The 15480-nt window shown below is 36.4% G+C and overlaps 1 protein-coding gene across 6 annotated transcripts in view; it reads left to right on the plus strand.

Annotated features, from left to right (window-relative positions):
- Nucleotides 1–15480, plus strand: part of ATP2C1 (ATPase secretory pathway Ca2+ transporting 1) — a 172082-nt gene that overhangs the window by 80716 nt on the left and 75886 nt on the right. For all 6 annotated transcript variants that reach the window (XM_058729872.1, XM_058729871.1, XM_058729873.1 and 3 more), the window contains 4 exons: nt 922–1011; nt 3923–3958; nt 7312–7373; nt 12183–12291. In XM_058729872.1, coding sequence (XP_058585855.1) covers nt 922–1011; nt 3923–3958; nt 7312–7373; nt 12183–12291 — 297 coding nt within the window. The remainder of the gene's footprint in view (nt 1–921; nt 1012–3922; nt 3959–7311; nt 7374–12182; nt 12292–15480) is intronic.

Here is a 15480-nt window from a genome sequence, read left to right on the forward strand (position 1 = left end):
TTTAATTTGCCTGGTGTGAACCTGGGCATTTGGTAGAAGTTCTTCACATGATTCTGATGTGCAGCAGGGTTGGAACCACTGTGCCAGGGAATGGAGCCATATAGGTAGTGGGAGGTGATGGCATGTAATCTCAGAGCTGTGGTATCTAGGGGCTTGGGCTCTCCAGTGGGATGAATTCTTTGTAGCCTAGTTACTCTGCAACTTTGATTAGTGATTGGCACCACTTTATCAGGGGAAGAGCGTCTGGCAACACAAGCTTTTTCTGTTGCCAGAAGCTCTTGACATTTTTAGGGTGGCTCTGCTGCTTGGTCATTTAAATGCTGCCTGGTTGGGTCCACGTGGTTCTGTTTCTTTAGATACTGTTGGCTCTTCTAGATAGATATCAGGAAAACCAGCACTGGGAAAATCTTAAGCTTCCGTGGAGTGGATTTTAATTGTCTGCTTTTAACTGACCAAGGGGTTATTCCTGTGGCATTGTGGGTCAACCACCGAATTGTGATCTATGCTAATTTACTAAGTATAGGAATGTTTGAGTCTCATAATTTAGGTGTTCCTACTCAGTGTTAACTTAAATCTTTATCTTCAAAATCATTTTTCACTTATTTTAGCCTTGGTAGAATTCAAACCAGCTATATTTATTAAAATAATATGCTAAAAATATGTGTGTACTATAAGGAATTGGTAAATTCTTAGTTTTAAGTATTGATATTTAATTTTCTTCTGAAAAGGAACTGTTATCGAGTGGTGACTTTTAAATCAGTAAATACTTTTTTAATTGAAGAGACATAAAATCTCATTCAGATGTAGACTCCGTAATTTTCTAATCATGCCTCAGTAGTTTATTTTTTAAGCTTTTGTTGTGATGGAATACGACTGCCGTTCATACAAAACTGTTGAATTGCTGTTTGTTTTCACTTTCAGTTTAAAAATCCCCTTATTATGCTGCTTCTGGCTTCTGCAGTCATCAGTGTTTTAATGCATCAGTTTGATGATGCTGTCAGTATCACTGTGGTAAGAAAAAATATGTATATTTTTAAACTACTGGATAATCATTTAAATTAGGATTGGCTTTTATTTTGGAAAATGAATTGAGAAATGATTTAATGTTACTTCAGGATTTTTTGTTAATATCCAAATTCTGCTTTTCGTTGCAATAATCTCAGATAATATTCAAGGTCTGTGATGGGCATGCATGAGAATTATTTAACAACCTTCTGATTTTACAGATATGAAATATCTTATAATAATTTTCTGGTTAAAATTTCAATTTATTTTACTTTCTAATTGAGAATGTTTTGACTAATTGTGAACTAAAGCCTGATGATTATGAAATTAAAAATATTACTTAACATGAACACTATATTTACTATGTAAGATTTTATTCTTTCTGGCTAAGCTCTTTTAGCTTTCATTGAAAGTTTCCTCTTCTTTTTTTTTCTTGTCCTGTTTTATGGTAGTATAAAAATTTATAACAAGTACAAGCATTGATTAAAGCCAACCTGTTTGTGCTTAAGAACACAGTAGAAATTAATATAGAACTGCAATTCTTTTTTTTTTTTTTAATGCTTATTTATCTATTTTGAGAGAGAGCAGGGGAGGGGCAGAGACAGAGAGAGAGAGAGAGAGAGAGAATCCCAAGCAGGCTTTGCAGTGTCAGCACAGAGCCCAGTGTAGGGCTCGATCCCATGAACCATGAGATCATGACCTGAGCTGAAATCAAGAGTTGGGCGTTTAACTGACTGAGCCACCCTGGTGCCTCTAGAGCTGCAGTTCTTAAACTCTTGTTTGTGGACTCCCAGGGGTCTCTCAGACCCTTTCAGGGAGCGTGCAAGGTCAAAACTATTTTCATAATACTAAAACATTTTTGCTATGGATATTTGCATCAATGGTGCAAAGCAGTGGCAGGTAAAACTATTAACAGTGTTGGCTCAAGTTAAAATAATGGCACCAAACTATACTCGTAGTCATCGTTTTCTTTCATTGTTTCTCTTAGGAGTGTTTTTGATAAAGCAGTAAAAATTAATTTCATTAAATCTTGACAGTTGAGTACATACCTTTTGAATATTCTATGTGATTGAATGGGAAATATGCATAAAGGACTTATGTATGTTGAAGTACAATGGTTGTGTCAGAAGGGCAGTTGTGGTGAGCTGACCTAGACTTTTATTAGAAAGAATGAATGATAGACAAACTATAGTTATTTTTTAAGATTTTATTTTTATTTATTTTGAGAGTGAGACAGGCAGTGGGGGAGGAGGAGAGAGAGAATCCCTCTCTGCACTGTTAGCACAGAGCCCCATGCGGGACTCGAACTCATAAAACCACAAGATCATGACCTTAGCCTAAACCGAGTTGGACGTTTAACCGACTGGGTCACCCAGGCACCCTGACAAGCTGTGGTTATTAAAACTTAGATAACTGGCATACTTTAAGGAGAGTGAGTGAAATGAACCTGTCACTTCAAGAAAATAATTGATAGCATTTATTTCCAGTGATAAAATTCAAGCATTCAAGTGATAGAATTCTGCAGAATTTTTATGAGTTACTATGTGCTAGATAGCTTCCTGATATTTAAGATTATTCTAATGAGATCAGTAGTGATTTCAATGAATATGATTTTTTTCTATTATGAAATGTCATCACTTAAAGATTTGAATAACCAAGTGAATCAATATTTTGTAAATGACCAATGCAAGATGTTACAATATTTTCAGTGATAAAAGATCCTTTCAAAATGCCAAATAGATCAATAGATTTTACTATCATAGATTATGAAAAGTTCACTGAAGTAGTTTAGATTCCACATTGCAAATTACTTCTAAGTAACTAACACTTGTTTAATTATGGTATAGTAGCTAAGAGGAATATCCATAGTCATCTGAAAAAGCTTTAAAAATACTCCTTCCTTTTCCAGCAATATCTGTATGAGCCTAGGTTTTCTTCATATATTTCATCCTAATCAACATATGATAATAGATCGAATGCAGAAGCAAATATGAGAGTCTACCTTTTTAAAAAATTATTTTTTTAAGATTAAAAAAATTTTTTTTATTCAACGTTTTATCTATTTTTGAGAGACAGAGAAAGAGTATGAGCGGGGGAGGGGTAGAGAGAGAGGAAGACACAGAATCCAAAGCAGCCTCCAGGCTCTGAGCCATGAGCACAGAGCCCAGAGCGGGACTCAAACCCACGAACCATGAGATCATGACCTGAGCCGAAGTTGGACGCTTAACCAACTGAGCCACCCAGGCACCCTTAAAAAAATTATTGTTGTTTATTTATCTTTGAGAGAGAGAGAGACATAGAGTGAGAGCGGGGGAGGGGCAGAGAGAGAAGGAGACACAGAATCCAGGCTCTACACGGGGCTCGAACTTACCAACCGTGAGATCGTGACCTGAGCCGAAATCAGATGCTGAACCAACTGAGCCACCCACGTGCCCCTAGTTTTGTATTAAGGCAGACATTAAAGATAGAAAAATTGAAAACACTTCACTTTTCTCACAAATTTTTTTAATTTGGAAAAGCGTATTTTTTCATAAAAAATGTTATATGTGTTAACATGTGATAGGTTTATTACTTTTTAGATATAAGGAGAAGTTAAAACTGAGCAGTTGAGAAAGTATTGATTATGGTAAATGTCAGTAGATTATAACCCACATAAACAAAAGCTGGCCTTCAGTTTGTAAGAGCGTATCTGGATCTTGAGATAAAATTTGAGAAGCTTTCCTAGGGAACGCAAGCCACTGTCAGCTATCAGTCTTTTCTCCCAAGGCAAAGTTGTGATTTCTTCCCCAGTTGATCTCCATGCTTAGAGTCTGGTATCTGGGGACTGCGGACAGAGTTAGAAAAATAAAACACCATAAACAGTTATTTCTGAAGTTAAAATGTGTCATTTAAAAGGTGCTTTCTTTGTTTTGTTTAGGCAATACTTATCGTCGTTACAGTTGCCTTTGTTCAGGTGAGTAGGCAGCCTACTTTGTCAACACGAAAATGGTATTTTAGTTAATTGCTTAAAAAAATCTAAGGAGGCTTACGGTAAAATCTGTGGTTATTGGGGGATGATAATATTGGGCAGAATAACTTATTGTTTTTGAAATGATTTCAGAAACCGTCAACTCCCCAAGGAGATTTGTGGGACTAACTTAACTGCTTTGATTTAGATAGTAGCATGAAAAAAGTGTAGCTTTTTATTTGACGAAGTTAAAGGTAATTGAAGCAGATGGAAACAAAGAGCACAGTAATAGAAATAAAATCTAGCAACAGGTTTAAAAATTCTTTACAATTAGAAAATTGGGCCAGGGGTTAAATTCCTCATTTCCTCCACAGAAAGAACATTCTGATCTGGATCAAACTTCCTATTCAGCATAGACATTGAAATAGTAAATAAAACATGATGAAGAACCCCTTTTAAAAATGAATGTGAATAATGTGGAGATGATGTCAGGATTTTTATTGTAAGTGTAGGCATAGATAAAAATGTAGGCTTTTATGTTTAATATCTGATAACTTCATATTTTAGAACAGTGTTGGCAAGACTCATTAAAGATTTTAAAGCATAGTTAAAGGATTAGAATAGAAGAATTATTCTAGTTTAGGGAAAATGTAATATATGATATTCAAGTTCATGTTGTTTTGAATCTTCAGACTATTTTAAGTGATTGTGGTTATTTTCCTATGTACGGTTAGTTCCTTGGGTATTTACTATCATTATCCAGGCATCCTATGGCAATCTCTAATTTAGTAAGTTCTTAGTTTTACAGTAATCCTCTTTAGAAAAGTTAGTTGGAATCAGATTATCTGTAGCAAATTTGTAGCTCCACCAGTGGACCTTCAGGGATTCTGTTTCCAGGGAATCATCTTGCTTAGAACAGATAAAAGTTGCCTTGGGGAGGTGGAGCTAGTCTAGCAGAGGTCATTCCAGGCTGGTCGTCCTTCAAGGCATCTCTTCATTCAGCCATATGGGTGGTACCAGCCACTTGACCAGTAACTGGAACCTTTTGCATCTTTAATAACGCTTAAGAAATATGGAGTGACTTTCTGCAGAAGGATTCCTACGGTATTATCACTATGTATAGGAAGACTGTAGTAAGTTGTTCTGTTGGCACATAGAAAATGCCTACCTCAAAAAACCCCACAAAACAAAACAAAACAAAAAAACAAAAACAAAAACAACAACAACAAAAATTCCGTAGGATTCCTACGGTATTATCACTATGTATAGGAAGACTGTAGTAAGTTGTTCTGTTGGCACATAGAAAATGCCTACCTCAAAAAACCCCACAAAACAAAACAAAACAAAAAAACAAAAACAAAAACAACAACAACAAAAAACCCCACAAAATTGCGATTTTAACATAGTGTGGAATTTTCCACAAAATTGTGTGTTATATACACTGTGAATGCAGTGGCAGAAACTGCTAATATCTTGGTGGTAGGTTCATTTGATGGAAAACTCAAGAAAAAATCCAAAACATTTATGAAAATCCCAGTTTCATTATACAGATATGAGCCTTTTACCCAAATGTACCTTGAAACCAACAAAATATTGTGTAAACAGAAGTTAAAACCCCTCTCTAAAAATATCCTATTTGTTGCCAGTTGAACTTATTATAATGCTTTGTCAGAAAACTGCCAAACTCTATCTGAAATTGTTAATGCTATATGTTATTTAGTATTTGTGTTTTTATGTTTTCTAGGAGAGTACTTTTATGTTTTTATATTTACTCCTTTTTCCCTGTCTTTTTCAAATCTCCATTTCTCACCCCATTGTATACCCTCATAGCCATGAAAATAGCTGATTGTTGTATATAGTCACACATTGATGCCACCTTACAATAAATTTAAAATATAACTTTTAAGTGTTCATTAGAGATGGCTGTCAGGTTTTTGGTGATGTGTTAAATGGTCATTTTTTTTTTTTTTTTCAACGTTTTTTATTTATTTTTGGGACAGAGAGAGACAGAGCATGAACGGGGGAGGGGCAGAGAGAGAGGGAGACACAGAATCGGAAACAGGCTCCAGGCTCCGAGCCATCAGCCCAGAGCCTGACGCGGGGCTCGAACTCATGGACCACGAGATCGTGACCTGGCTGAAGTCAGACGCTTAACCGACTGCGCCACCCAGGCGCCCCTAAATGGTCATTTTGATATGGAAGTATCTCTGTAGTTGTAATGAGTAAAGCCTAAGAAGTCTGAAAGGGAAGGTAAAGATTGGGCAGCTTCTATGTCCTTTATTACTAGGATCTAGACTTGGTGTTTTCTACCCTTCTGTGGAACTTTTGGGTAAAACTTTCAAATTCCTTAATATCCTTGTTACGGTTGGGGGGTATCTTATAATTTATAAATCCATATTTATGGATTTACGTTACTCACACTTGTTCCTCTTGTCTAGGTGAATACTGATTTAATCCTCAGTTATTCTTACACAGCTTTGTATTTTCTACTTGAAAAAGTTTGTGATGGGTGTGAAGTTTTGATTAGTATTAGCACTGCAGTCGTTTCAGAGCACTCCCCTTCTCCCTTCTTAAACTTAGATCAAAAGATTGGTGTGCTCAGTGCAGACAGGAGACAAAAATAGCAGTGATGTTGGGTAAAGCAAGACTGCCCCTGGAAATGTGGACTAAATAGTATGGTGAGGGTAGGGATGTCTCTGACCCTCAGCTTTGATTATATGGACAGAGGAAGGCTGGAGCATCACAGAGTAAGGGCTTCTGAGAATGTTCCCTTTTGGATAATTCAGGGTGATGGGAAAGGTGTCTGTCAAAGTAATGCCAGCCGCAACTAACTCTTACGGAACAGATGTTCTTTCTAAGCAAACTTACTCCATAAACCTCTGCAGTTAGCATGTGTTTAAATCCTCAAAGCAGATGTGGCTTGCAGTTAATTGTCTTTGACTTCTTAGTCATTAAACACTAAAAGTAAAATTATCTTAATCCCGAGGTTCAATGATCTTAACTTTTAATGACTGAAAATTATATACTCTTTGGACACACTAATGAGCATTGTTCATTTTCTTAAAAATAAACTGACCTAGGTTTTATATTGAATATTAACATATAAAATTGGGAATATTTAATTATCAAAATTGTTTGGTCACTATAATTTAACATTTAGTAAGGGACAAGCTTTTATGTGTTAGGAATATAAAAGCAAGTAAAGGAAAAGGTAAGAACTGGGGGAAGTTTTTAAAAAATGAGATTAATATTTACTTAAGTCTAACATGAAACATGTACATAGGAACATATGTGTTTGTATTTCTTTATAAATGTTTTCTCTTAATATTATGTTCTATTTTTTTTTTTTTTATAAATAGGAATATCGTTCAGAAAAATCTCTTGAAGAACTGAGTAAACTTATGCCACCAGAATGCCATTGGTATGATTCTTGTTTCTGATATGTTCTACCTTTTTTTTTTAATTAAAAAATTAAAAAGAAATGTTTATTTTTGAGAGAGAGAGTGTACACAAGCTGGGGAGGGGCACAGAGAGAGAGAGAGAGAGAGAGAGAGAGAGAGAGAGAGAGACAGGGAGGGAGTCGCAGAATCCGAAGCAGGTTCCAGGCTTTGAGCTGTCAGTGCAGAGCTGGACACGTCGTTTACACCCACGAATGGTGAGATCATGACCTGAGCCAAAGTTGGATGCTTAACCGACTGAAACACCCAGGTGCCCCTCTTTTTTTTCCACTTGAAGTATAATTAACATACAGTGTTATATTAGTTTCAAGTGTATAATGATTCAGCAGGCTTATACATTACTCAGTACTCATCATGTAAGGTACTCTTAATCCCCTTTATCTGTTTCACCCTTAACCTTACCCATCTTCCCTTTGGTGGTCACCAACTTGTTCTCAGTATTTAAGAGTCTGTTTTGTTTTGTTTTTGTCTCTTTTTTCTTTGTTTATCAGTTTTGCTTCTTGAATTCCACATATGAGTGAAATCATATGGTATTTGTCTTTCTCAGACTTATTTCACTTAGCATTACATCCTCTAGATCCATCCATGTTGCAAATGGTGAAATCTCACTGTTTTTTATGGCTGAGTAATATTCCAGTGCGTGTGTGTGCGTACATATGTGTATGTGCATGCCACATCTTCTTTATCCATTCTTCTATGGATGGACACTTGGGTTGCTTCCGTATCTTGGCTGTTGCAGATAGTGCTGCAATAAACAGGCATGCATATATCTTTTTGAATTAGTGTTTTCATTTTCTTTGGGTAAATACCTAGTAGTAGAATTACTGGATCATATGGTACTTCTATTTTTTAATTTTTTGAGGAACCTCCATACTGGTTTCCACAGTGGCAGCACCAGTTTGCATTCCTACCAACAGTGCGTGAGGGTTCCTTCTTCTCTGCATGCTCACCAGCGCTTATTGTTTCTTGTCTTTTTGATTGTAGCCATTCTCATGGATGTAAAGTGATACCTTACTGTGTGTTTCTTTTTTAAGTTTACTTATTTTGAGAGATCGCGAGAGCGGGTGTATGTGCAAATGGGGAGGAGCAGAGAGAGACGGAGAGAGAGAGAAAATCCCAGGCAGGCTCCATACTGCCAGTGCGGAGCCCAGTGTGGGACTTGAACTCATGAAACATAAGATCATGACCTGAGCCGAAAGCAAGAGTTGGATGCTTAATCAACTGAGCCACCGAGGGACCCTGCTTATTATGGTTTTGATTTGCATTTCCCTGATGATTAGTGATGTTGAGCATCTTCTCATGTGTCTGTTGTCATCTGTTTGCCTTCTTTGGAAAACTGTCTATTTATTCTTCTGCCCATTTTTAATTGGATTATTTGTGGGGTTTTTTTGGTTGAGGTGTATAAGTTCTTTATATATTTTGGATATTAATCCTTTATTCAATATATTATTTGCAAATATCTTCTCCATTCAGTAGGTTGCTGTTTTGTTTTTTTGATGGTTTTCTTTGCTGTGCATAAGCTTTTTATTTTGGTGTAGTTCCAATAGTTAATTTTTGCTTTTGTTTCCCTTGCCTGAGGAAACATTTAGAAAATTGTTTCTATGGCAGAGGTCAAAGAAATTGCTGCCTTGTTTTATTCTAGGAGTTTTATAGTTTTAGGTCTTAGATTTAGGTCTTTAATCCATTTTGAGTTTATTTTTGTTTATGGTGTAAGAAAGTGGTCTAGTTTCATTCTTTTACATGTAGCTCTCCAGTTTTACCAGTACCCGTTTGTTGAAGAGACTGTCTTTCCCCCATTTTATCTTCTTGCCTCTTTTGTTGTAGATTAATTGACCATATAAGTGTGGGTTTATCTCTGGGCTTTCTTATCCTGTGCCATTGGTCTGTGTCTGTCTTCTCATTTGTATCAGCTTCAGTTTCTTTCATCAGTGTGTTATAATTTTTAGAGTGTAGATCTTTCACTTCTATGGTAAAGTTTATTATTGTTAGGTATTTTATTCTTGTTGATGCAGTTGTAAATGGGATTGTTTTCTGTTTCTGCTATTTCCTTATTAGTGTATAGAAATGCAACAGATTACTGTATATTAATTTTGTATCTTGTGCCTTGACTGAATTCATTATCAGTTCCAGTATTTTTTTTTTTTAATGTTAATTTATTTGTTTTGAGAAAGAGAGAGAGAGAGCATGCAAGCAGGGGAGGGGCAGAGAGAGAGAATCCCAAGCAGGCTCTGTTCTGTGAGCTTGGAGCCTGACGTGGGGCTTGATCCCACAAACTATGAGATGATGACCTAAGATAAAGTCAAGATTTGGATGCTTAACTGACTGAACTATCCAGGTGTTCCCAGTTCCAGTAGTTTATAGGTGGACTCTGTATGGTTTCCTGTATATAATAACTTGTCATCTGCAAATAGTGACAGTTTTATTTCCTCCATACCAATTTGGATGCCTTTTATTTCTTTTTCTTGTCTGATTGCTGTGGTGAGAACTTTGAGTACTATGTTGAATAAAAGTGGTGAGAGTGGACATCCTTGATTTGTTCCTGATCTTAGAGGAAAAGGTCTCAGTTTTTCACCATTGAGTATGGTGTTAGCTGTGGGTTTTTCATATATGGCCTTTGTTAATGTTAACGTGTCTTCACTCTAAACCTCCTTTTTGAGGTTTTTGTCATGAGTAGGTTGTTAAATACTTATTTTGCATCTGTTGAGATCATTATATGGTTCTTACCCTTTCTCTTGTTAATGTGATGCATCATGTTGATTGATTTGAAAACATTGAACCACTCTTGTATCCCTGGAATAAATCCCACTTGATTGTGGCAAAGGATATTTTTAATGTGTTGTTGGATTTGGTTTGCTTATATTTTATTGAGGATCTTACATCTGTGTTCATCAGAGATATTGGCCTGTAGTTTTTGTTTTTTGTAGTGTCTTTATCTGGTTTTAGTGTCAGGATGATGCTGACCTTATAGGATGAACCTGAAAGCTTTTCTTTCTCTTCTATGTTTTTGGAATTGTTTGAGAAGAATAGGTATTAACTCTTTCTTTCTTTCTTTCTTTCTTTCTTTCTTTCTTTCTTTCTTTCTTTCTTTCATGTTTTGTTTATTCTTGAGAGAGAGAAACAGAGCGTGAGCAAGGGAGGGGCAGAGCGAGAGAGGAACACAGAGTCTGAAGCCCACTCTAGGCTCTGAGCTGTCAGCACAGAGCCCGATGTGGGGCTCAAACTCACGAACTGTGAGATCATGACCTGAGCCGAAGTTGGACGCTTAACCAACAGAGCCACCCAGGCAGGCCCATTCAACTCTTCTTTAAATGCTTGGTAGAATTCCCCTGTGAAGCTCTCCGGTCCTGGACTTTTATTTGTTGGGAATGTTTTGATTACTGATTCAATTTCATTGTTAGTAATCAGTCTGTTTAAATTTTCTTTGTTTCTGATTCAGTCTTGGAAGGTTATATGTTTCTAGGAGTTTATCCGTTTCTTCAACGTTGTCCAGTTTGTTGGCATATATTGTGTCATAATATTCTCTTATAGTCCTTTGTAATTCTGTGGTGTCAGTTGTTATTTTTCCTACTTCATTTCTCATTTTATTTACTTGAGTCCTCCTGAGGAATCTGGCTAAAGGTTTTATCAATTTTGTTGATCTTCTCAAAGAACTGGCTCCTGGTTTTATTGATCTGTTCTATTGTTTTTTTGGTCTCCATTTAATTTATTTGTGCTCTAATGTTTATTATTTTGTTTCTTCTGCTGGCTCTAGGCTTTGTACTTCTTTTTCCAGCTTCTTTAGGTGTAAGGTTTATTTGAGATTTTTCTTGTTTATTGAGATAGACCTATATTGCTATAAACTTCCCTCATAGAACAGTTTTTGCTATGTCTCAAAGATTTTGGACCATTGATTTTTTTTAGAAAACCAGTAAGGAAACAGTGGCTTTGAATGACACATTAGACCAGATGGACCTAATAGATATATTCAGAACATTCCATCCAAAAATAGTGGATTGCAGATTCTGTTCAAGTACACAGATAACATTCTTCAGAATAGATCACATATTAGGCCACAAAACAAGCCTCAATAAACTAAAAAAGATTGAAATCATATTATGCATCTTTTTTGACCACAGTGGTCTGAAACTAGAAATCATAAGAAAAAATCTGGCAAGAACACAAATACATGGAAGCTACATGACATGCTACTAAAGAATGGGCCAACCAAAAAATCCAAGAGGAAATAAAAAAATACATGGAGACAAATGAAAATGGATTTTCACTCTTAGAAATTGATTGTGAGTAGTATAGTATACCTTTTGGCACCAGATGTGTCTGACTGATGTGTAGAAATGGTTAATCTAACATGAAAACTTCATGTTCTGTTCAGTGTAGCAAGTTGTAATATTACAACTTTAAAGTACTAATATTGAGATTCTTGAGACATGGATTTATTCAACAGAGTTGTTTTTGTGTGAGACTGTGTGCTAAGCACTGTCATGGGTGCAGTAATGCTCAGTCAGACTCAGATGAATAAGAAGATTGCTTCAGTTTTCACATCTTACATTTGGACAATAACTGGTCACTTTTTCTAGTGCTTTTTTTTGTCATGTGAACATCTTCATTACCAAGAGTAGAAAGATAATTATTTTGTGGTTTCTTATATTTGACTTACCTTCTTTGAAGTAGTAATACTACAATATATTTTTCCTTAGGCAAGCCCACTAGAATTATTTTTGTAAGTGGCATGGCTTTCTTTTTTCAGCCATGGTTGTTTCTGTTTCATATTGCAGTGTGCGTGAAGGAAAATTGGAACATACGCTGGCTCGAGACTTGGTTCCAGGGGATACAGTTTACCTTTCTGTTGGGGACAGAGTTCCTGCTGACTTACGTTTGTTTGAGGTAAGTTTGGTGTTTTAGTTTCTTTGGGCTGCTATAACAAAATACTACAGACTGGGTCACTTATAAACAACAGAAAATTATTTCTCATAGTTCTGGAGGCTGGGAAATCCATGATCAGCGGGCCAGCCCAGTTGCATTCTGGTGAGGGCCATCTTTTTGGTTCATAGCTGGTGCCTTCTCTCTGTCCTCACATGGTGGCAGGGGTGAGGGAGCTCTATGAAGTCTCTTTTATAAGAACACTAATCCCATTCACGAGAGCTCCACCCTCATTTTAGCACATCTCATGTTTGAGAGTTAGTATTTCAATATATAAAGTTGGGAGGGACACAGATATTCAGACCATAGCATTTGGTGATCTGTGTGTGAGCAGAGCAAATATTCGGATGTAGATTAAAGGATAGACATTAGTAGTTGTAAGAATTCATAGTTGGGGCACCTGGGTAGCTCAGTCAGTTGAGTGTCCGACTCTTGATTTTGGCTCAGGTTATGATCCAAGTGTTGTGGGATTGAGTCCTGGGTCCAACTCTGCTTAAGATTCTTTCTCTCCTTCCCTCTGTCTTCCTCCCTCCCTTCCTCTCTCTCTCCCTTTCCCCCTCTATGTCCCTCTCCCCCTCTCACTCTCTTGGTATCTAAAAAATATTAATATATAGTTAATTTGAACATTCGGTTTTCGAGTTTAAAAAATGACATATATAACATGTTTTCTTAAAATACATGTGTCTTAACCACAGAGTCTTTTGAGGTGTCCATTAGTGAATCAGCTGATCATTACGGAAATGTGTGTTAGGCCTTGTGGGAGACACAAAGATGATGTAATGGATTCTTGTGATCAGGGAGTATTATTTGTGTACATAAACCACTCACCATAAAATAAGGTAGAACCTGGTAAGTGACTAAGAGAAGCACAAAGTATGGAGTGTGAAAATTTAGAGAAAGAAGTGGTTACTTCTGATTTCAGTCAAGTCAGATAATGCTTCAGACAACATGGCTTTGGTGGTGAGAATTGAAGGGTAGTACTGGCCAGAGATGACGAAGACAATGAAGCAACAGTATTCAGATCACTGGGAATGTCCCAGTGTGTAGGACCAGGCTAGAATATGTTAAGGGTAGAAAATGTATGGTGGAATAAGATTCAGGGGACCTTGGATGCAAAGCTCTACTTCAGATTTTATTGATTAGGAATTAGCTTTCAAGGTATAATGCAGCCAGCAAATAATCTTGCCCTTAATCTGGCTGCAGTATGTAGAATAGATTGATGGGCTAGAAAATAGAGTTTGGCACCTAGTTTAAGAGGCCTTTATAGCCTATTAGCATGCCAGTCTCATCTACTTTTGGAATAAACAGGCTGTTCATTAACACTTATAGAGCTGTCAGTCTTTTGAGTACTTATAGTATCCCCAAATTTGAGTGTTCTCAGAGGTAAGAAAGCCTGAAGAACCTTTTTGAACTAGAGTAAGAACGGACTTCATTTAATCCTGGAGTAATGGTCTTTTTTTCAAATACTTAAAATTTTTCCTTAAGAAGATACCATACTGGTTTAATTGGTGAGTGGAAATAATTGATAATATAGCAAGTATAGGGAATGTTGTGAATTTTGCTTTATTTCTGCCCTTAGTTTATCTTTTTATGTTACATCTGTTTGTACTCATTTCTTCTTTCTCTCTTCTATCCTTAATACCTAGTTTATGACAAGACCTTGGATTATTCTTCCTTAGAGATATGGTAGGCCTGTCATTTGGTATAAATCAGTTTCCTTTTCCCGAAAGGGTCCTAATTTGAATTCGTGGAGTTTATGTCCAGAAGCACTTGAGTGCTTCTCTTCCAGTTGAGAAGCAGACCTCCTCAGTGGGACAGTCAGAAGATGGTGTTTCCCAATGTTTGAACACTTTGAGCGGTCTAATGACATAGCAACTTCAGAACACCATTTGACTTGATAAAGTATTTTAGGGTTTTTACTTAAATAAGGGTTAATTGATCGAAGAATTATTTCGAATTTTATGTGCAAGTAGGAAAAAAACTAGTCAAGAGGTCTGGATTAGTATGTATTTTATCCACTCAGCAAATATACTTTGAAGACTTATTGTGAGTTCCTTAAGGGAGATTTTGGCATTTTTAAAGTTTGATGTAACAATTGAAAGCATATGCTTTGTGGAGTAATTTGTTGTTAAATGTTTTCCCCCAATCTGTTAACTTTTCAGACACTTTCATTAGCACATATTTGATTTGGCAGTGCTATAGTTAGGTTGATTTTCTTCTAGTTAATCCATGTTTATGTATATAGTTGAACATCTCTGAATCCTTTATCACTTTTCTGCCCTACTCAATTTACCTATAACCTTGGTACCTCAAGCACACTTCTAACAATTTTCTAAAAAGATTTGAAACTTTTGTGTTGCTTCTGGATTTAAACATATTAACCTACAACATAATAAGGCTGTTGAGGTCAGTTCTTCTGGCCACTGAGGCTATTTTCGGAATTAAGTTGGCTTTTTGGAGTGTTATTTGCTGAATTAGGCTATGGCGATCTTTGGATGGTTTTTTAAGGCTACCTGGTCATTTGTTTGATATTCTTATGTGAAATAAGCTCTTCATTAAGATTTAAAGGAAACCAAAAATTCAGTTACCTTGAGATACTATTAATTTCTCAAAATAAAATGTGGATTTCACTTTAGAAAAAGCAAACATCTGGACTTTTGCACTAGAGTTCTCTTCTTGTGGGTGTGGTCTAAGACCAAGGTTGCCACTTTAGTGTTGTCATGCTGCTACTCTAGGGTTCCTGTCGTAAATTTTGATGGTTCAGATTTTGACTATAAATCTTGCCTGGGCGTTCAGTTGCATCTGGTCTGCATGTTCAGAGATTTGACTGCTGTACAACTTTTATGTAGTATTACCTGTTTATAAGCTGTGTCTGAAGTCAGGTCAGGCTGCTATAATCAAATACCATAGACTGGACAGGTTGAGAGAGTGATTGCTCTCTCTCTTCCACTTCTTATAAAGCCACTAATCCCATTGTGAAGGCCTCATCCAGACTAGTTTATCTAGCCCTAATTACCTCCCAAGGTAATTGCCAAAATTGGAGATTAAAGCTTCAACATGAATTTTAGCAGGACATAATTCAGTCCATAGCAGTCTGAGACTACCATTTCTTTCTTTCGAAAGAAGATTAATATTGATAACTTAAGGCATTCT

The sequence above is a fragment of the Neofelis nebulosa genome, chromosome 5, assembly GCF_028018385.1.
Source record: "Neofelis nebulosa isolate mNeoNeb1 chromosome 5, mNeoNeb1.pri, whole genome shotgun sequence".
Taxonomy (NCBI): Eukaryota; Metazoa; Chordata; class Mammalia; order Carnivora; family Felidae; genus Neofelis; species Neofelis nebulosa.